Below are 13,553 nucleotides of genomic sequence, written 5' to 3' on the forward strand. Positions count from 1 at the left end.
AAATGGCGCTTGTGGGGTAACATCGCTATTAACCTTTCAAATGCAGAATCGCACGTTGACCAAAAAACAAGAAAAGGGTTGCACACTTATCTAATAGCAGCCACCTATAAATCATCTTCACTGCCACAAAGGGAGAGAGTGTACCAGCAACAGCAAACAGCATCTTGCGTTAAATTATTTTTCTATATACGATATAGCTCACAATCCCAATTAAATATTGGGATTGTAGTACTCCCCTTTGTGACTTTTGGAATATTTTAGATGAAAAATTCATATAATTTTTTGGACTATCAGTAGTGCTTGTTGTCCTGCTTTTAGAGGAGATGAGCACTCAGATAGACTCTAGGGAAACTGCAGTAACGAGAGCCCCGGGGTCTAATTTGCCAACAGACTCTACAGAGCAGCTGGGTAAATGCTCCCCCCCCCCTCCAAATAAGGTTGGAAGTGAAATATGCACTAACTAAACAGGTGAAAACAGCAGCTTGGATCTTATTTATTGAAAGGTAATCATCTATTTAAATTAACAACTTCCAGAGGGATAGCCATGTAAGTCTGCAACAGCAAAAACAACAAAGTCCTTAAAGACTGAAAATTTTATTATGGCATAATGCCGATATCAAAGATATCACAATATTCTTTTTATCTAAATATTCACTCTCTTCTGTACTGCTTTATTTTAAAATATCACATATTAAATCATGATGGTAAACCTTGATTAAACCCAGATGGCCTTCTCCATAATAGCACCCCTGCAGGGGTACATACTCCCCTCTAGAGGTTTAGTTGGAACCAATATTATCCAGCTTTAGGCACCAGCTGAAGACTTGTCTTTTCATCAGGCTTTTTAAGGTAGTGGGACGCTTAAATTCAGGAAAGTGAAAGACTGATTTTATTCTATTATTTGTGTTACTTATGATTTTGTTCTTAACATTTATTACTTTATGAAGTTATTGTTTTAACCTGGAGTCACAGGACAAAGAGCAGAGTGTAAGTTTTTTTAAAAAATAAAAATGATAAATTTTACGAAACCAATTTTGCTAGTACCAAAGATTTGGGTCCTAATGGTCAAGTTTGGGAGTCTGCAGGAAAAATCAAGGTGGCAAACAAAATAATTATAATTATTTATTATTTATACCCCGCCCATCTGGCTGAGTTTCCCCAGCCACTCTGGGCGGCTCCCAATCAAGTGTTAAAAACAATATAGCATTAAATATTAAAAACTTCCCTAATCAGGGCTGCCTTCAGATGTCTTTTAAAAATAGGATAGCTACTTATTTCCTGGACATCTGATGGGACATCTGATGGGCAGGTCGGGTCTCAGCCTGTGTACCTGATGGAGCTGGTAGACAGCCGCCCTGGACACAGAATTGACCTGCGCCTCCATGGACAGCTGTGAGTCCAAAATGACTCCCAGGCTGTGCACCTGGTCCTTCAGGGGCACAGTTACCCCATTCAGGACCAGGGAGTCCCCCACACCCACCCGCCCCCTGTCCCCCCAAAACAGTACTTCTGTCTTGTCAGGATTCAACCCCAAACTGTTAGCCGCCATCCATCCTCCAACCGCCTCCAGGCACTCACACAGGACATTCACCACCTTCACTGGTTCTGATTTAAAAGAGAGGTAGAGCTGGGTGTCATCTGCATACTGATGAACACCCAGCCGAAAACCCCTGATGATCTCTTCCAGCGGCTTCATATAGATATTAAAAAGCATGGGGGAGAGGACAGAACCCTGAGACACCCCCACAAGTGAGAGCCCAGGGGTCTGAACACTCATCCGCCAACACCACTTTCTGGACACAGCCCATAGGATGATTACACTACAGATAATGGGAGGAAAAATGCATTTTACACAGAAGAAACTAACAATATTGTGATCAATACGCAGACTGTATGCATTCTGATGATATCTCCTTTTATAAAAAGCAATCCCAATTAAAGACTTGTACAAAGAATGTAAATTTGCACATAGAATTGCAAATAGTCCACCTTACAAGAGGTGGGAGTTTCTTGGCAAAAGAAGGGAGGCAAGAGAGAATGAAGATAAAGGGATGGAGACTAAGGGGTGAACAGTTACAACAGGGGAACAGAGAACAGTCACCATGGGAGAGTCTCAGGGCTGCTACACACAATACACACTGAATGTCATACAGAGACCATCTTCATTTGGAATACCTTCATGATTGGCACATATACCTACTTCAAATACTGTACTAATGTTCATGTTTTCTTATCTTATGCTCCCAATGGTTTCATTCTATTCAAATAATGTTTGAACAGAGGTGCCATGTGTCAGGAAGGTGGTGTGGTTACTGTTCATGCCAACTCTGTAGACTACAAGGAAGTTCATTAATTAGCATCAAACATGGACCCGAGAGATGTGAGTTCACAGGAGCAACACATTTAATGTCAAATTTCCCCCTAAACCGACCATTTGCTAATTCTCAAATTAAGTGAGTCACCACAAGCTTCAGATGGAAGCTTCAAGTGAAACTAAACTAGGTAGAAACTAAAGAGTCATGATTAAAAAAGAGAGAGAGCAGAACTGATGCTTTTAGCACACTGGCTGTTAAATCTCAAGTAAATTGAATAAAATAATACTGAATAATCATACACTTCCTTTTAGAGGTAGATGCTTGGTTTTTCTTAATTTATATACACTTGGGTACCACTATATTGCAGCCCAGTTGAGTAAATCAGTTTCTGCAACAATAGCCCATTCACACAACAGAGGGAGAATAAAGTTAAGATTGTATTCTTTAATCAAGCAGTACTGCAAGCACAATTTGAAATAGATGTACAATATTATCACACCTAAACGCCTGTTATCAGTCAAAATAAATACTTCAAGGATTTATAATTCTATACCAAAGTTTAAGAGTTAATCTAATTGTGCATTCTAATTCTTAGCCTGCTCTTATTTAATGTTTAAGAGATTCCTCTTGCTTTGACTACACCCAATACAACCTGTCTTCTTAATATCCAAACACCACTGAAATAATTCACTCTTATAAGGTAGTGATCAGCAAACGGGATCAAGTTATAGTGATAGCCCCTTTCCAGTTGCCCCTCTTCACTAGCAGTGGACTAGACAAAATAAATGGCTTGTATTAGATAGGTTCATAATAAACCAGTTACTAAAAAGTCTAGACAAAATGAGCAAACTATAAGCCGTTCAAGTAAAGGTCACCAAGCGTTAACTACAGCCTGCACTTCAACTTCACTATTTTAAAAACTATTCAGACACAGACACAGAACAAGCAACTTTACAAAGAAAGTAACAGCCATGTAATTGGTTAATTTCTCAAAGCTTCATTAAGACAACCGAGAGCAGAAGGTAGTATAGCAGAGCCACGGCTGCTAAGACTGTGGATATCTCATCCAAGTATAATCTCTATTCATAGGATTTTCAGGTTTTTGTAGTTTTTCAAAAAAAACCTGAGAGTGAGTGAGTGAACGCACCATGTGCAAGTGAATCATTCCAATGGCTACTGAAAGCATACCATCTTCAACAACTCTCAAAGCTACTGTTTATATATTTATTTTATTTATTTATTAAATTTGTATACCATCCTTCATTCAAAGATCTCAGGGTGGTTCACAGCATAAAAATACAAAATACTTAATAAAAACAAGAACAAAGCAATAACCACCTTGCTTCCACAACACATTTAAAAGGACACATAATGTTAATCAGGGAAAAGGCCTGGTTGAAGAGGAACATTTTTGCCTGGCGCCTAAAGATGTACAGTGAAGGCGCTAGGTGAACCTCCCTGGGGAGGGCATTCCACTGCAGAAAAGGCCCATTCTAGTGTTGCCACCCTCCCGATTTCTCATGGAGGAGGCACACGACAAAGGGCCTCTGATGGTGATCTCAGGGTCTGGGTCAGTTCATATGGGTAGAGGCAGTCCTTGAGGAATTGAGGTCCTGAGATGTTTAAGGCTTTATAGGTCAAATTCAGCACTTTGAATTGGGCCTGGAAACTAATTGGCAGCCAGTGCAGTTGGGCCAGGATCAGTATAATATACTCAAACTGTCTTGCTCCACTGAGCAACCTGGCCGCTGAATTCTGCAACAGCTGAAGTTTCCGAACCTTCTTCAGAGGCAGCCCTACGCATAACGGAACGCAGTAATCTAACCTAGAGGTCACCAGTGTATAGACGACAGAAGTTAGGCTATCCCTGTCCAGATAGGGGCGCAGCTGGGCCGCCAGCTGAGCTGATGGAAAGCACTCCATGCCGAGGCCACCTGAGCCTCAAGCAACAGCAAAAGATCCAGGAGCACCCCCCAAGCTATATACCCACTCTTTCAGAGGGAGTGTTGCCCCCATCAAGAGCAAGCAAGATCCCACCCATCTGGTCTAGGGAACCACCCACTAACAGTTTGTTGGCTCTCATCCAGTTCATTACTGAAGCAAGACAACGGTCCAACACATCTACTGCCTCACCTGCAGATGTAAAGGAGAAGTAGAGCTGTGTGTTATCAGCATATTGCTGACGACAGTTTAACATCTACAGTTTCCTGTAGATGTTAAACACCAAAGGGGATAACACTGAACCCTGAGGAACTCCACACTGAAGGCTCTAGGGGCCAAAGACCACTTGCCAAGCATCAACCTCTGGAAACGATCATCCAAGTAGGGCAAAGCAGTGTCACCTACCCCTAACTGGGACAGAAGGATAGCATAGTCAGTGGTATCAAAAGCTGTTGAAAGATCAAGGAGAATTAATAGGGACACATTTCCCACTTTGTTTCTGACTGAGGGCAACCAAGGCAGTTTCTGTGCTGAAACTGGGCCAAAATTCTGATTGAAATAGAATCTCTGTGTGCTCACCCTACATTTGTAAAGTCTGGAACAGCTGGAACTGTTTTTTTATATAATTCATGTTGGAACTATGAAGATAGTGCTTGCTTTTAATGCTGCTCATAGCCTCCATATACCACAGAAAAGAGCTTGGTCAGACAGCTTTCTCCCATGGCTGGTTTAATGTTGCAGAGCAGGTGTAGGGAACGTGTGGATCTTTATATTTTGCAGGATTACAACTCCCATCATCCTTAACCACTGGCCTTGTGGGCTGAGGCTGATAGGAGTTGAAGGCCAACAGCACCTGGAGAGAACCATGCTGGCCATCCATGCTAAGCTAGACGTGGTAAAAAGTCACAAGTCAGATGCACCAACTATTACCTATTTACTTACTTACTTACTGTATTTGCATGTCTGTGAGATGGCTCACAGAAAATAGAAATACACAAACATTATATGACATGGGAAGTTAATCTTGCCATTGGGAACGGCTTGCATGCAGTTGCATTTCACATGGGCATTATTAGACATGGTTGTAGTGCAATGCTATACATGTCTGCTCAGAAGTTATAAATGCAATGAGACTTACTGTCAGGTAAGTGTGCATACGACTGCAGCCTTAACTGACTAGTTAAAATCCAAAGCAGAGTTCTCCACAATGCAGCACAGCAGAATCCAGGGAAGAAAGTTCAGTTTGCTGTATTAATTTATTTACAAACCTTGTTTAATCTTTTCTATAAAACACAAGATATGCACAACCAAATGAAAAAAACAATATAGCAATTTACATTTTTGAAAGGCAGATGGGACCAGCAAACTAGACTAGAGAATTCTTTACTATGTACTACTGGTATTTTATTGGTCTAGGTGCTTAAAGTTTTATAATTTGTCAGCAAAAAGAACTTTCCTCCTCAAGCAAACTTTGGCAATGCATTGGTCAAGGAGAGGCAACAGTTAATACATTTTTCAATTAAAATTTTATTTAAAACAATCCCCATTTCAAATATGCACCTTTGTCTAGCTCTGTAAAACTAGAGCACCACTAGAAATTACATTCATTCCACAGCTTACTTCTGAATTTCACAGTAGTGACAATAAACATATCTGGAAGTATTTAATAGTTTAGTAAAGGTGCTATAGTACAGGCATTTACAGCATACTTTTTGTCTAATGAACACAATTAAAATATACAAGAGATTTGCAAGAGAAGCGATCTGTAAACAGCATTGACTGGCTGGTGTCCTTCATGTCACCAAGAAATACCACTTTTATCCCCTGACCATTTTCGTGCTCTAATAAAAGCTATTTTTAAAATGTTTAAGTTGATGGATGGTCAGATGCATCCAGTGCTTTAGAAAATAAAAATGGGGGTCGTCGTGTAAAACAGGAATGAATGGAAGAAGAAGAAAGGTTCACTGTTGAAGCAGTGTTTGATTTGCTAGTAGGTATGTACTTGTCTTTCTAACTGTCAAAAAATAAATTGGGCTCACTCCTCAGCTGAAGGGGGGTATCAAGAACTCCTCCACCCATTGCACCTTTCTTTTATCCATCGTTACTTTTGAAAGCACTGGATTTGTACAAAAGAATAATTCATTTCAATTGGGTTTGCGTTAAGAAAAGATGCTGCTGCACTGCATCCCAATTAGATTATAAGAGTCATTATCAGTGTCACCAAGGACAAAATAATGATAGAGCAACACTCTGTAAATAGCACCATAATAATGAACATTTATTTACAAGTAACGCTGTTAACCTTTAAAAGGTTTCAGAAATCATTCCCTTTGCAAATATATTCATTCATTCATTCACACAAAATGCATACTTTTGCATCTTAAATGTGTTATTGTTATCAAAACATACAGTGTTCTTATAAGTTCAAGTATTGTTTCTGAGGTACTTTTTATGGCTTTACTTTTTAAAAAATAGAAAACCTCTTTGGTAGAATAATTGTAGCACACTAGATTGGAGCTTTATTACAATTTAAAGTACAACCCTAACCACGTATACTCATAAGTAATCACTATTGGGGCCGATTCTCAGCTAAATGGATTAGGACTGAAGCCCTACTTACTACTCACGCAAGTTTCTTACTACCAGTAATAATAAACTTTTACTTCATTTTGCAACATGACCACTCTCAGAAGGTTAAAATTGCCTCCTTTATCCTCAAGAGGGCCTAACAGCACAGCCCTAATCAATTAAATTTGATTTGCACAATCAGGACCATAGCAGAACTAAATGTTAAGATGTTTTAAAATATACATTTATTATAATGTATAATGGAGCAGGAATGTTCACTATGCTGCTGCCCTTAATGCACATCTGCTTAACTGACTGAGCAAAGCATGGAATAAATTTCACTGGATTTACTGCTGTGAAATAGCACTTTCCCCCTATAATCTCAATGATACAGTGGAAACACAAGGAAACAATTCCGGGGTGGTGGTATGCTCAAATTAATTGTACTTGTTCAATGACTCCCCTTAGCTAACTTTTCCAATAGAGCAGGCATAGGCAAACTCGGCCCTCCAGATGTTTTGGGACTACAATTCCCATCATCCCTGACCACTGGTCCTGTTAGCTAGGGATCATAGAAGTTGTAGTCCCAAAACGTCTGGAGGGCCGAGTTTGCCTATGCCTGCAATAGAGTAATCCCTACAATCATATACATCATAAAAATTCACCCAATCTTCTAGTTTAAAATGAACACACCAATCATCAAACATGAATCAGCAAGTCTACTGTAGCAATACACTGTGTGCTATACACTGAATATTTTTCATAAACAGGATTATAAATTCAAGCAATGGATTCCGTTTATAACATGACAGTCTTTAAGAGGAAGCAGGGTGGCTAGTGATTATTTGATTCACTAATAGGCAGAGTTTTATGATACAAGTAAGAACAGGCCTTCAGAATGGTGGGCTCCCCGTTTACAGAATTCTCTCCCCAGGGAGGCATGCCTGGCACCATCATTTTCTCCCAGGCTTTTAAATCTTAATTTCCTGCTTATCTTTTAGTGGGGGAGAGATCGAGATCGCGCATATATAATACTTCTGAACTTAAGATTGTTTTATTGTTTTTATACTTGTTCTTTGGCAGTCACTTGGAGTTCTTTTTTCTGAGAAAAGTGACTAATAAATAAAGACGACAACAAAACCAAGTAGTGTCAATCTAAATGAAACAGTATCATAATACCCTTGTTAGAATTAATGAAAAACTCAGCTAGCTTCTGAATTCCAGCTTTTTACTTCAAGCTTAATGCTTAAAAAAAGACTAGTTGGCTGGGGTGGGTGCGTGGCTGTTAGGGGGTCATAATCCAGTATGTAGCATCTGAATGGTCACCAGTCAGGGCACTGTTAAGACAAGATGGTGTTTGCCACTTTCCAAAAGTTTCTATGTTCTGATGCCACCTGAAGTCTTTTATTCTGGGTAAATACTATCCTGAATCTTTAGGCAGCAACCTGCCATTTCTGTATCTTTGCTTTGTTTAGTATTGTTTAACACTGAACCACAGAAAGCCAGCTCACAGATTTATGATTTTTTTGATGGTGGTGGTCAAATATTACCTCTACTGCTCCTGCCTGGATTGAGTACATGGAATGGCCACCCAGTCTTTTGAGGACACTAAATCCTAGTAGGAACTAACTACCCATTAGGAACATTTTACACACATCCAAGATGTGCTGTATTCAGTGGGACACACGCAGGAGACTTTCATGGGTAGCTATTTGTTTCAGCCACAACACCTTATACTGTACATTGTCTCCTTACTAGCAAAAAATAAGCATCATGCAAGCAAATAAAAAAGAGCTATTCCTTCAGAGACACAGAGCTTTCCCTTTTTCCCCTCTCAACTCCTGTGTGCTGATCTCTGTCTGCCCTGCTGTGCTTTCTTCTCTCATGACCTACTGTTTGTCAAAGAGCAAAGTAAATTATTCAGCAGTTGCCAGACGGTAAAATGGCAGGCTAGTTGTGCTAATTGGAAGAGAAAAAGTATTTGCTTGCACGCTCATGCCCTGCCAAACACAAATTTTTGCTAGTCAAGAAAGAGGTGGCAAGAGAGTTTAGAAGGGTTTTGTTATTCAAAAGGCAAAAGGTCCAAATACAGTTTCCCCCCCAAGTGGTTTTGGATTTTTGCCCCCCACCCCCAGCAAGAAATTGTATTTCTAGTGTCACCCAACATAATCTCTGGACTGGAGAGATTAAGGAAGCTCTAGAAACCAATTTTGAGGAATCAGTAGTAACTTATCTCCTTGGTAGTTTGCACCTGAAGCTAAGACTAAGGTAGGTGAAACCAGAAGTCACTTCTATCAATCACTGGGGCTTCTATGCACATATCACATACTTTTGCTCAATATTCTGTTCTACAAATGATAGGGATTTGGTTCTTATCGTATCTGTAGGTCTGTTCTCCAAGAGGAGAAACAAAAGAGGAAGACATGGGCTGACAGGTAGCAAGAAAGAAAATGACGACTTTCCCCAAGAGCGGGACTTCCTAACAAGACTAGGGTGTGAAAAGTACTTTTAAAATGATTTTACTAGAGGACATTTTTACAGGACCAACAAAAAAATGAAAAGCAAAACCAACACCAACAACAGCAGCAGCATAACAAAAAACAACATTAAGGGGGAGAGGCCTCTACAGTTGTTCAAAGCAAAGTCAGTAAGCTAATAATCAAGCAGAGAACAGGCAAGAATTTTAAGTTAAAAAAATTCCAGAATTGTAATTGGAAATAACATAGCCTAAGGAGGACAGGATTCTTATTATCATGAGAAATGAATGCCTGCCTTCCTTTTGAACACTGAACAAAAAATATCGAAACACCTTGAAATATTTTTATACAGCCCTTAAAGGAGAACTGGTACCAACAATAGACAAAGATGGGAAACTAGTTTAATAAATTCTAAATACTTTTGTCCTGAAGACTAAAAATCTTATATTGTGGAGCAAGTTGTAGTTCTTTTCACAAGGAGAATGGGAATATATAGATAAGTAATGTTCAAAATCATTTTTCCTTTGGGGGCTTCCCTTTTCTACCCACCAGTTATTCACTATTAGTCTTCAGGCCATTTCTGGACACCTCCTCCAAGCTTCTATATAATATTCCTCTCAAGCAGCTATTAATGGGAAACATTTCTCCTTGAATCATAACACCTGCCGGCAAGGTTTCAGTTTTAGGGGTGCTCTAGATGGCCCAAGATTTGTGCTTGTTATCACAAGGTGGTTCGGTACCCAGGTCCATCTTTTAGCTACACCAAAAACAAGTTAGTATTTTCATGGCTGTCTCTCATTTATACTGTCCTGATTTCTAGGATTCAAAAGAAGTGTAGCCTACCCGATAGAAGAAACAACAGATTTTAGAGAAATTGGGTTGTGGTTGTTGTTTTTACATTTTTGAAGTATTTCTATGGGAGCTAACTGTCCAAATCCACTTTCATCTAGCTGTATTACAACACTCATTACAACTGAATACAATTCACAGATGGTGAAGGTATTTGAAAATACTGTGGCCCATTTAGTACAGGGGTGGGGAACCTCTTTTGGCTAGTGGGCCAGATCACTATCTTCTTGACCCCTGGCAGGCCAAAGATGACACCTATCAATCACCTGACATCACAATTAATTTCAGGGGATGCTGGTCTTTGTTTTTGGTCTCCCCACTTTACTCTTTCTAGCATTCCACCCCTCATATACATCCTCATATATACAGGTGTGAAGCTAGGAGTCAAGAAAAGGGATGCTCCTTTAAGTCCTGCTTCTCTAAGTTATGCAAATGAGATAACTGGTTTTTTTTAAAAAAAGGCATAATGCATTCTTAATCTGCTACAATAAACATGAAATTTGCATATCACAAAACATTTACTCTTGATCACTGCATGACACATCATTTGAATGTGATACTCATTTGCCGATATTTGAATTGTGCAACCAATCCAGCAGGCTTCAGCAGCAGGTGACTTCAATCCTGCTTTTTTAAAAAGGCATTTAAAAGATGCCTTTTAAAAACATAGGAAACTGCCTCACATTGTCACATCTTTGGTTCATCTAGCTCAGTGTTGTCTAAACCGACTAGCAGCAATTCTCCAGGATCTCAGGCAGGGGTTTCATCCAGCCCTACCCAGAGATACTGCAGATTGAGCCAGAGGCCTTCTGCATGCAAGACAGATCTTCCACATCTGTGCTGCCAGAACTTTGCTGGTGGTTGATCCAAGTACATTATAACTCTGTCCTACTAATTCAGTTGCATTTTCTCCCTGTATTTTTGAATATATATTTTAATATTGCTGTATACTGCATTCAGATAATGTGGGGAGGAGGTAGAGAAATGTTTTTAATAAATAATGTGCTGAGAAAATGAATGGAAAACCTTTTGATCCTTTGAACCTACTGTTAAAATCTAAAAGTGAATATCTACCCAGAAGACACTGCAACTCAGGCATAACTACCCTGGGACTATAGGATGCTGTCTGTAAGAATAATCTTATTTAGTCTACAAAAATGTTTTCTTTAACATTTTCTCTTAAGATTATTACTGCTGAATAACAAAATTATATTTGTTCTTTAAGTCTGAAGCATCTCCTAGATTTACGTCTGTCTGAATCCTAACCATAGAACCTGGGGATAAAGAGGTTTACAACTTTCTTTCATTACCTGGCCACTGATTCAGCATTCACACTGTACTGAGCACTGAGACTGCTGACAAAGCAGAATGCACTACCCAGTCAAAGTAGCTAAGAAATACACTTCTAAGAGTTTAATCTCACTCTCTCCATTGCCCAACAGTTTTCTTACTCATCATCAGATTCCTGATTTTGATCAATACGATTCAGAAACTCTTCAGATACTGGCTGTGTAGAACCCAGATAGCAAACTTTCATATGAGTACTGAGGTTTTTCTGGGTACCAAAGCCCTTGCCACAAAAAAGACACATAAACGAACGTTCGCTGGAGTGCACAGACATAAGATGCCGGTTTAAGTCTGTCTTGTCTCGGAACAGTTTCAGGCAGCAAGGGCATTGCATCTTCTTCCTGTTGAAGTGGATTGTTTTTTCATGACGATCCATGTTGGATTTTAGTGTGAAGCTAGCAGGACACTTTGGACACTGGAAACGGGCAAATTGCCCTGGAGATATGTGCTCAGAAAGGTTAGCCAGTACTGGCCTAGAGTAGTCCACTACATCAAAAGGGACAATCATGGGGAAAGTGTGTTCCTTAATGTGTTCCTTCAGCTTTTCCACACATTCAAAAAATCTTCTGCAGAAAGCGCAGCTCAGCCTCTTGTGGCCAGAAGAATCCAAGAACAAACCCTCGTGGACTAAGTCCACATCTTCAGATTGTGATGCATTTATATCTAAAAAAAAAAAAGGAAATGCAAAAAATTAAATTTTAAGTTTTATACTTTGAATCATTAATGTACAGTCTTCCTTCTTTCCATTTACCTGTTTCAGAACTATCTAACTGCCACAGTGTTAGAAATCCATCATAGGTGACCTGCAAAAGAAAAGTGCAATCATGTTAATGATCACACAGAGAACATCAAGTACTTTAACACCTGTAAATTACTAAAACTCACTGTAATTCTGCTCCTTCTGCAAATCTTCATTACAAATATTTAGTTACTCAAATCAATGTTTCATTTCATACCTCAATGTATGCTCAAAATATATAACCAATATATACCCAAACTGCTAATAAGAACTGTTAAGTATCTGTATATTTGTTCATTTTGTGATCTCAAAAAATCGGTGTTCAGTAGATTCTGTACAGAAATGAGAGCTTCACAGGTATGCCATGTCATCATCATCATCAATTAAATTTATTGGTTGTTTTTTGTTGCCAAAGGTAACTCAAAGCAATTTACAAAAAAAAACCACTTAGATGCACAAAAAAGCATTAAGACATTTAAAATATATTTAAAACACCCCACCCACCCTAAGAGGCCAAAGATACTTACAGTGGTACCTCGGGATGCGAACGGGATCCGTTCCGGAGCATCTCGAAGCGAATGTAACCCATGTCCGCGCGTGTCACATTTCGGCACTTCTGCGCATGCGCGTTACATCATTTTGACGGTCTGCGCATGTGCGCACGGCGAAACCCAGAAGTAACGCGCTCCGTTACTTCTGGGTCGCTGCGGAGCGCAACCCGAATCTGCCTAACCCAAAGCGTATTCATCCTGAGGTATGACTGTAGAGGCTAAAGACCTGGTTAAAGAGGAAAGTAACTGCTTGGTGCCTAGAATATAGAATGATATAGAATGATATAGAATGATGGTGCAAGGCGAGCATATACTTTTCTATTTTGAAGCACTACCATGAAGGAAAGGCTATGAAGCCAAGAAGTAGGCCATGATATGTTATGAGAGATCTTGTTAAGTGAGACCCAGAAGGGCAATTTGTATACCAACATTAATTGATCCTTAGCACCAAACTGTTAAATTCTGGCATTTAAAAAAAAAAATGTTTAACTATCCCCGACCAGAACGATCTGCTCCAGTTTCCTTTATCCACCCCCACCCTTAACTACATTTTAGTATTGTTTAATTTAAAAGGATTAATTACTGGATATTTTCAAGTTTTGAGTTATTTGCATAATATTACTTGTATGCTACACAGTACTTCCCTATGAGACATAATGGGTGATTTAGTTGAGGTGAGGTGGAGATGTAATTACTACTGAATACTTTCATCAAGTTGTCTGTAATGATGAGTTTTCTTTCATTTTTTTAAAATCAGGGAAACAGT

The 13,553-nt window shown here is 39.3% G+C and overlaps 1 protein-coding gene across 8 annotated transcripts in view; it reads right to left on the reverse strand.

Moving 5' to 3' along the window:
* ZBTB46 (zinc finger and BTB domain containing 46) overlaps positions 1–13,553 on the reverse strand; it is a 51,682-nt gene that overhangs the window by 8,963 nt on the left and 29,166 nt on the right. For 3 of the 8 annotated variants that reach the window (XR_014512835.1, XR_014512836.1, XR_014512837.1), the window contains 2 exons: positions 12,249–12,300; positions 11,602–12,160 (listed from right to left, as the gene is read on the reverse strand). The exons of 3 other annotated variants lie outside the window; for them this stretch is intronic. Coding sequence is in view for 1 of the 5 variants with exons in the window: in XM_083447382.1 (XP_083303508.1) it covers positions 12,249–12,300 (52 nt within the window). In the remaining 4 variants the exon portion in view is untranslated. Of the gene's footprint in view, positions 1–5,765; positions 7,325–8,520; positions 12,161–12,248; positions 12,301–13,553 lie in introns of those variants that run through there. 2 more of the 8 variants (XR_014512838.1, XM_083447382.1) reach the window with 2 other exon arrangements.

Source organism: Podarcis tiliguerta, assembly GCF_965153285.1.
Source record: "Podarcis tiliguerta genome assembly, chromosome: 6".
Taxonomy (NCBI): Eukaryota; Metazoa; Chordata; class Lepidosauria; order Squamata; family Lacertidae; genus Podarcis; species Podarcis tiliguerta.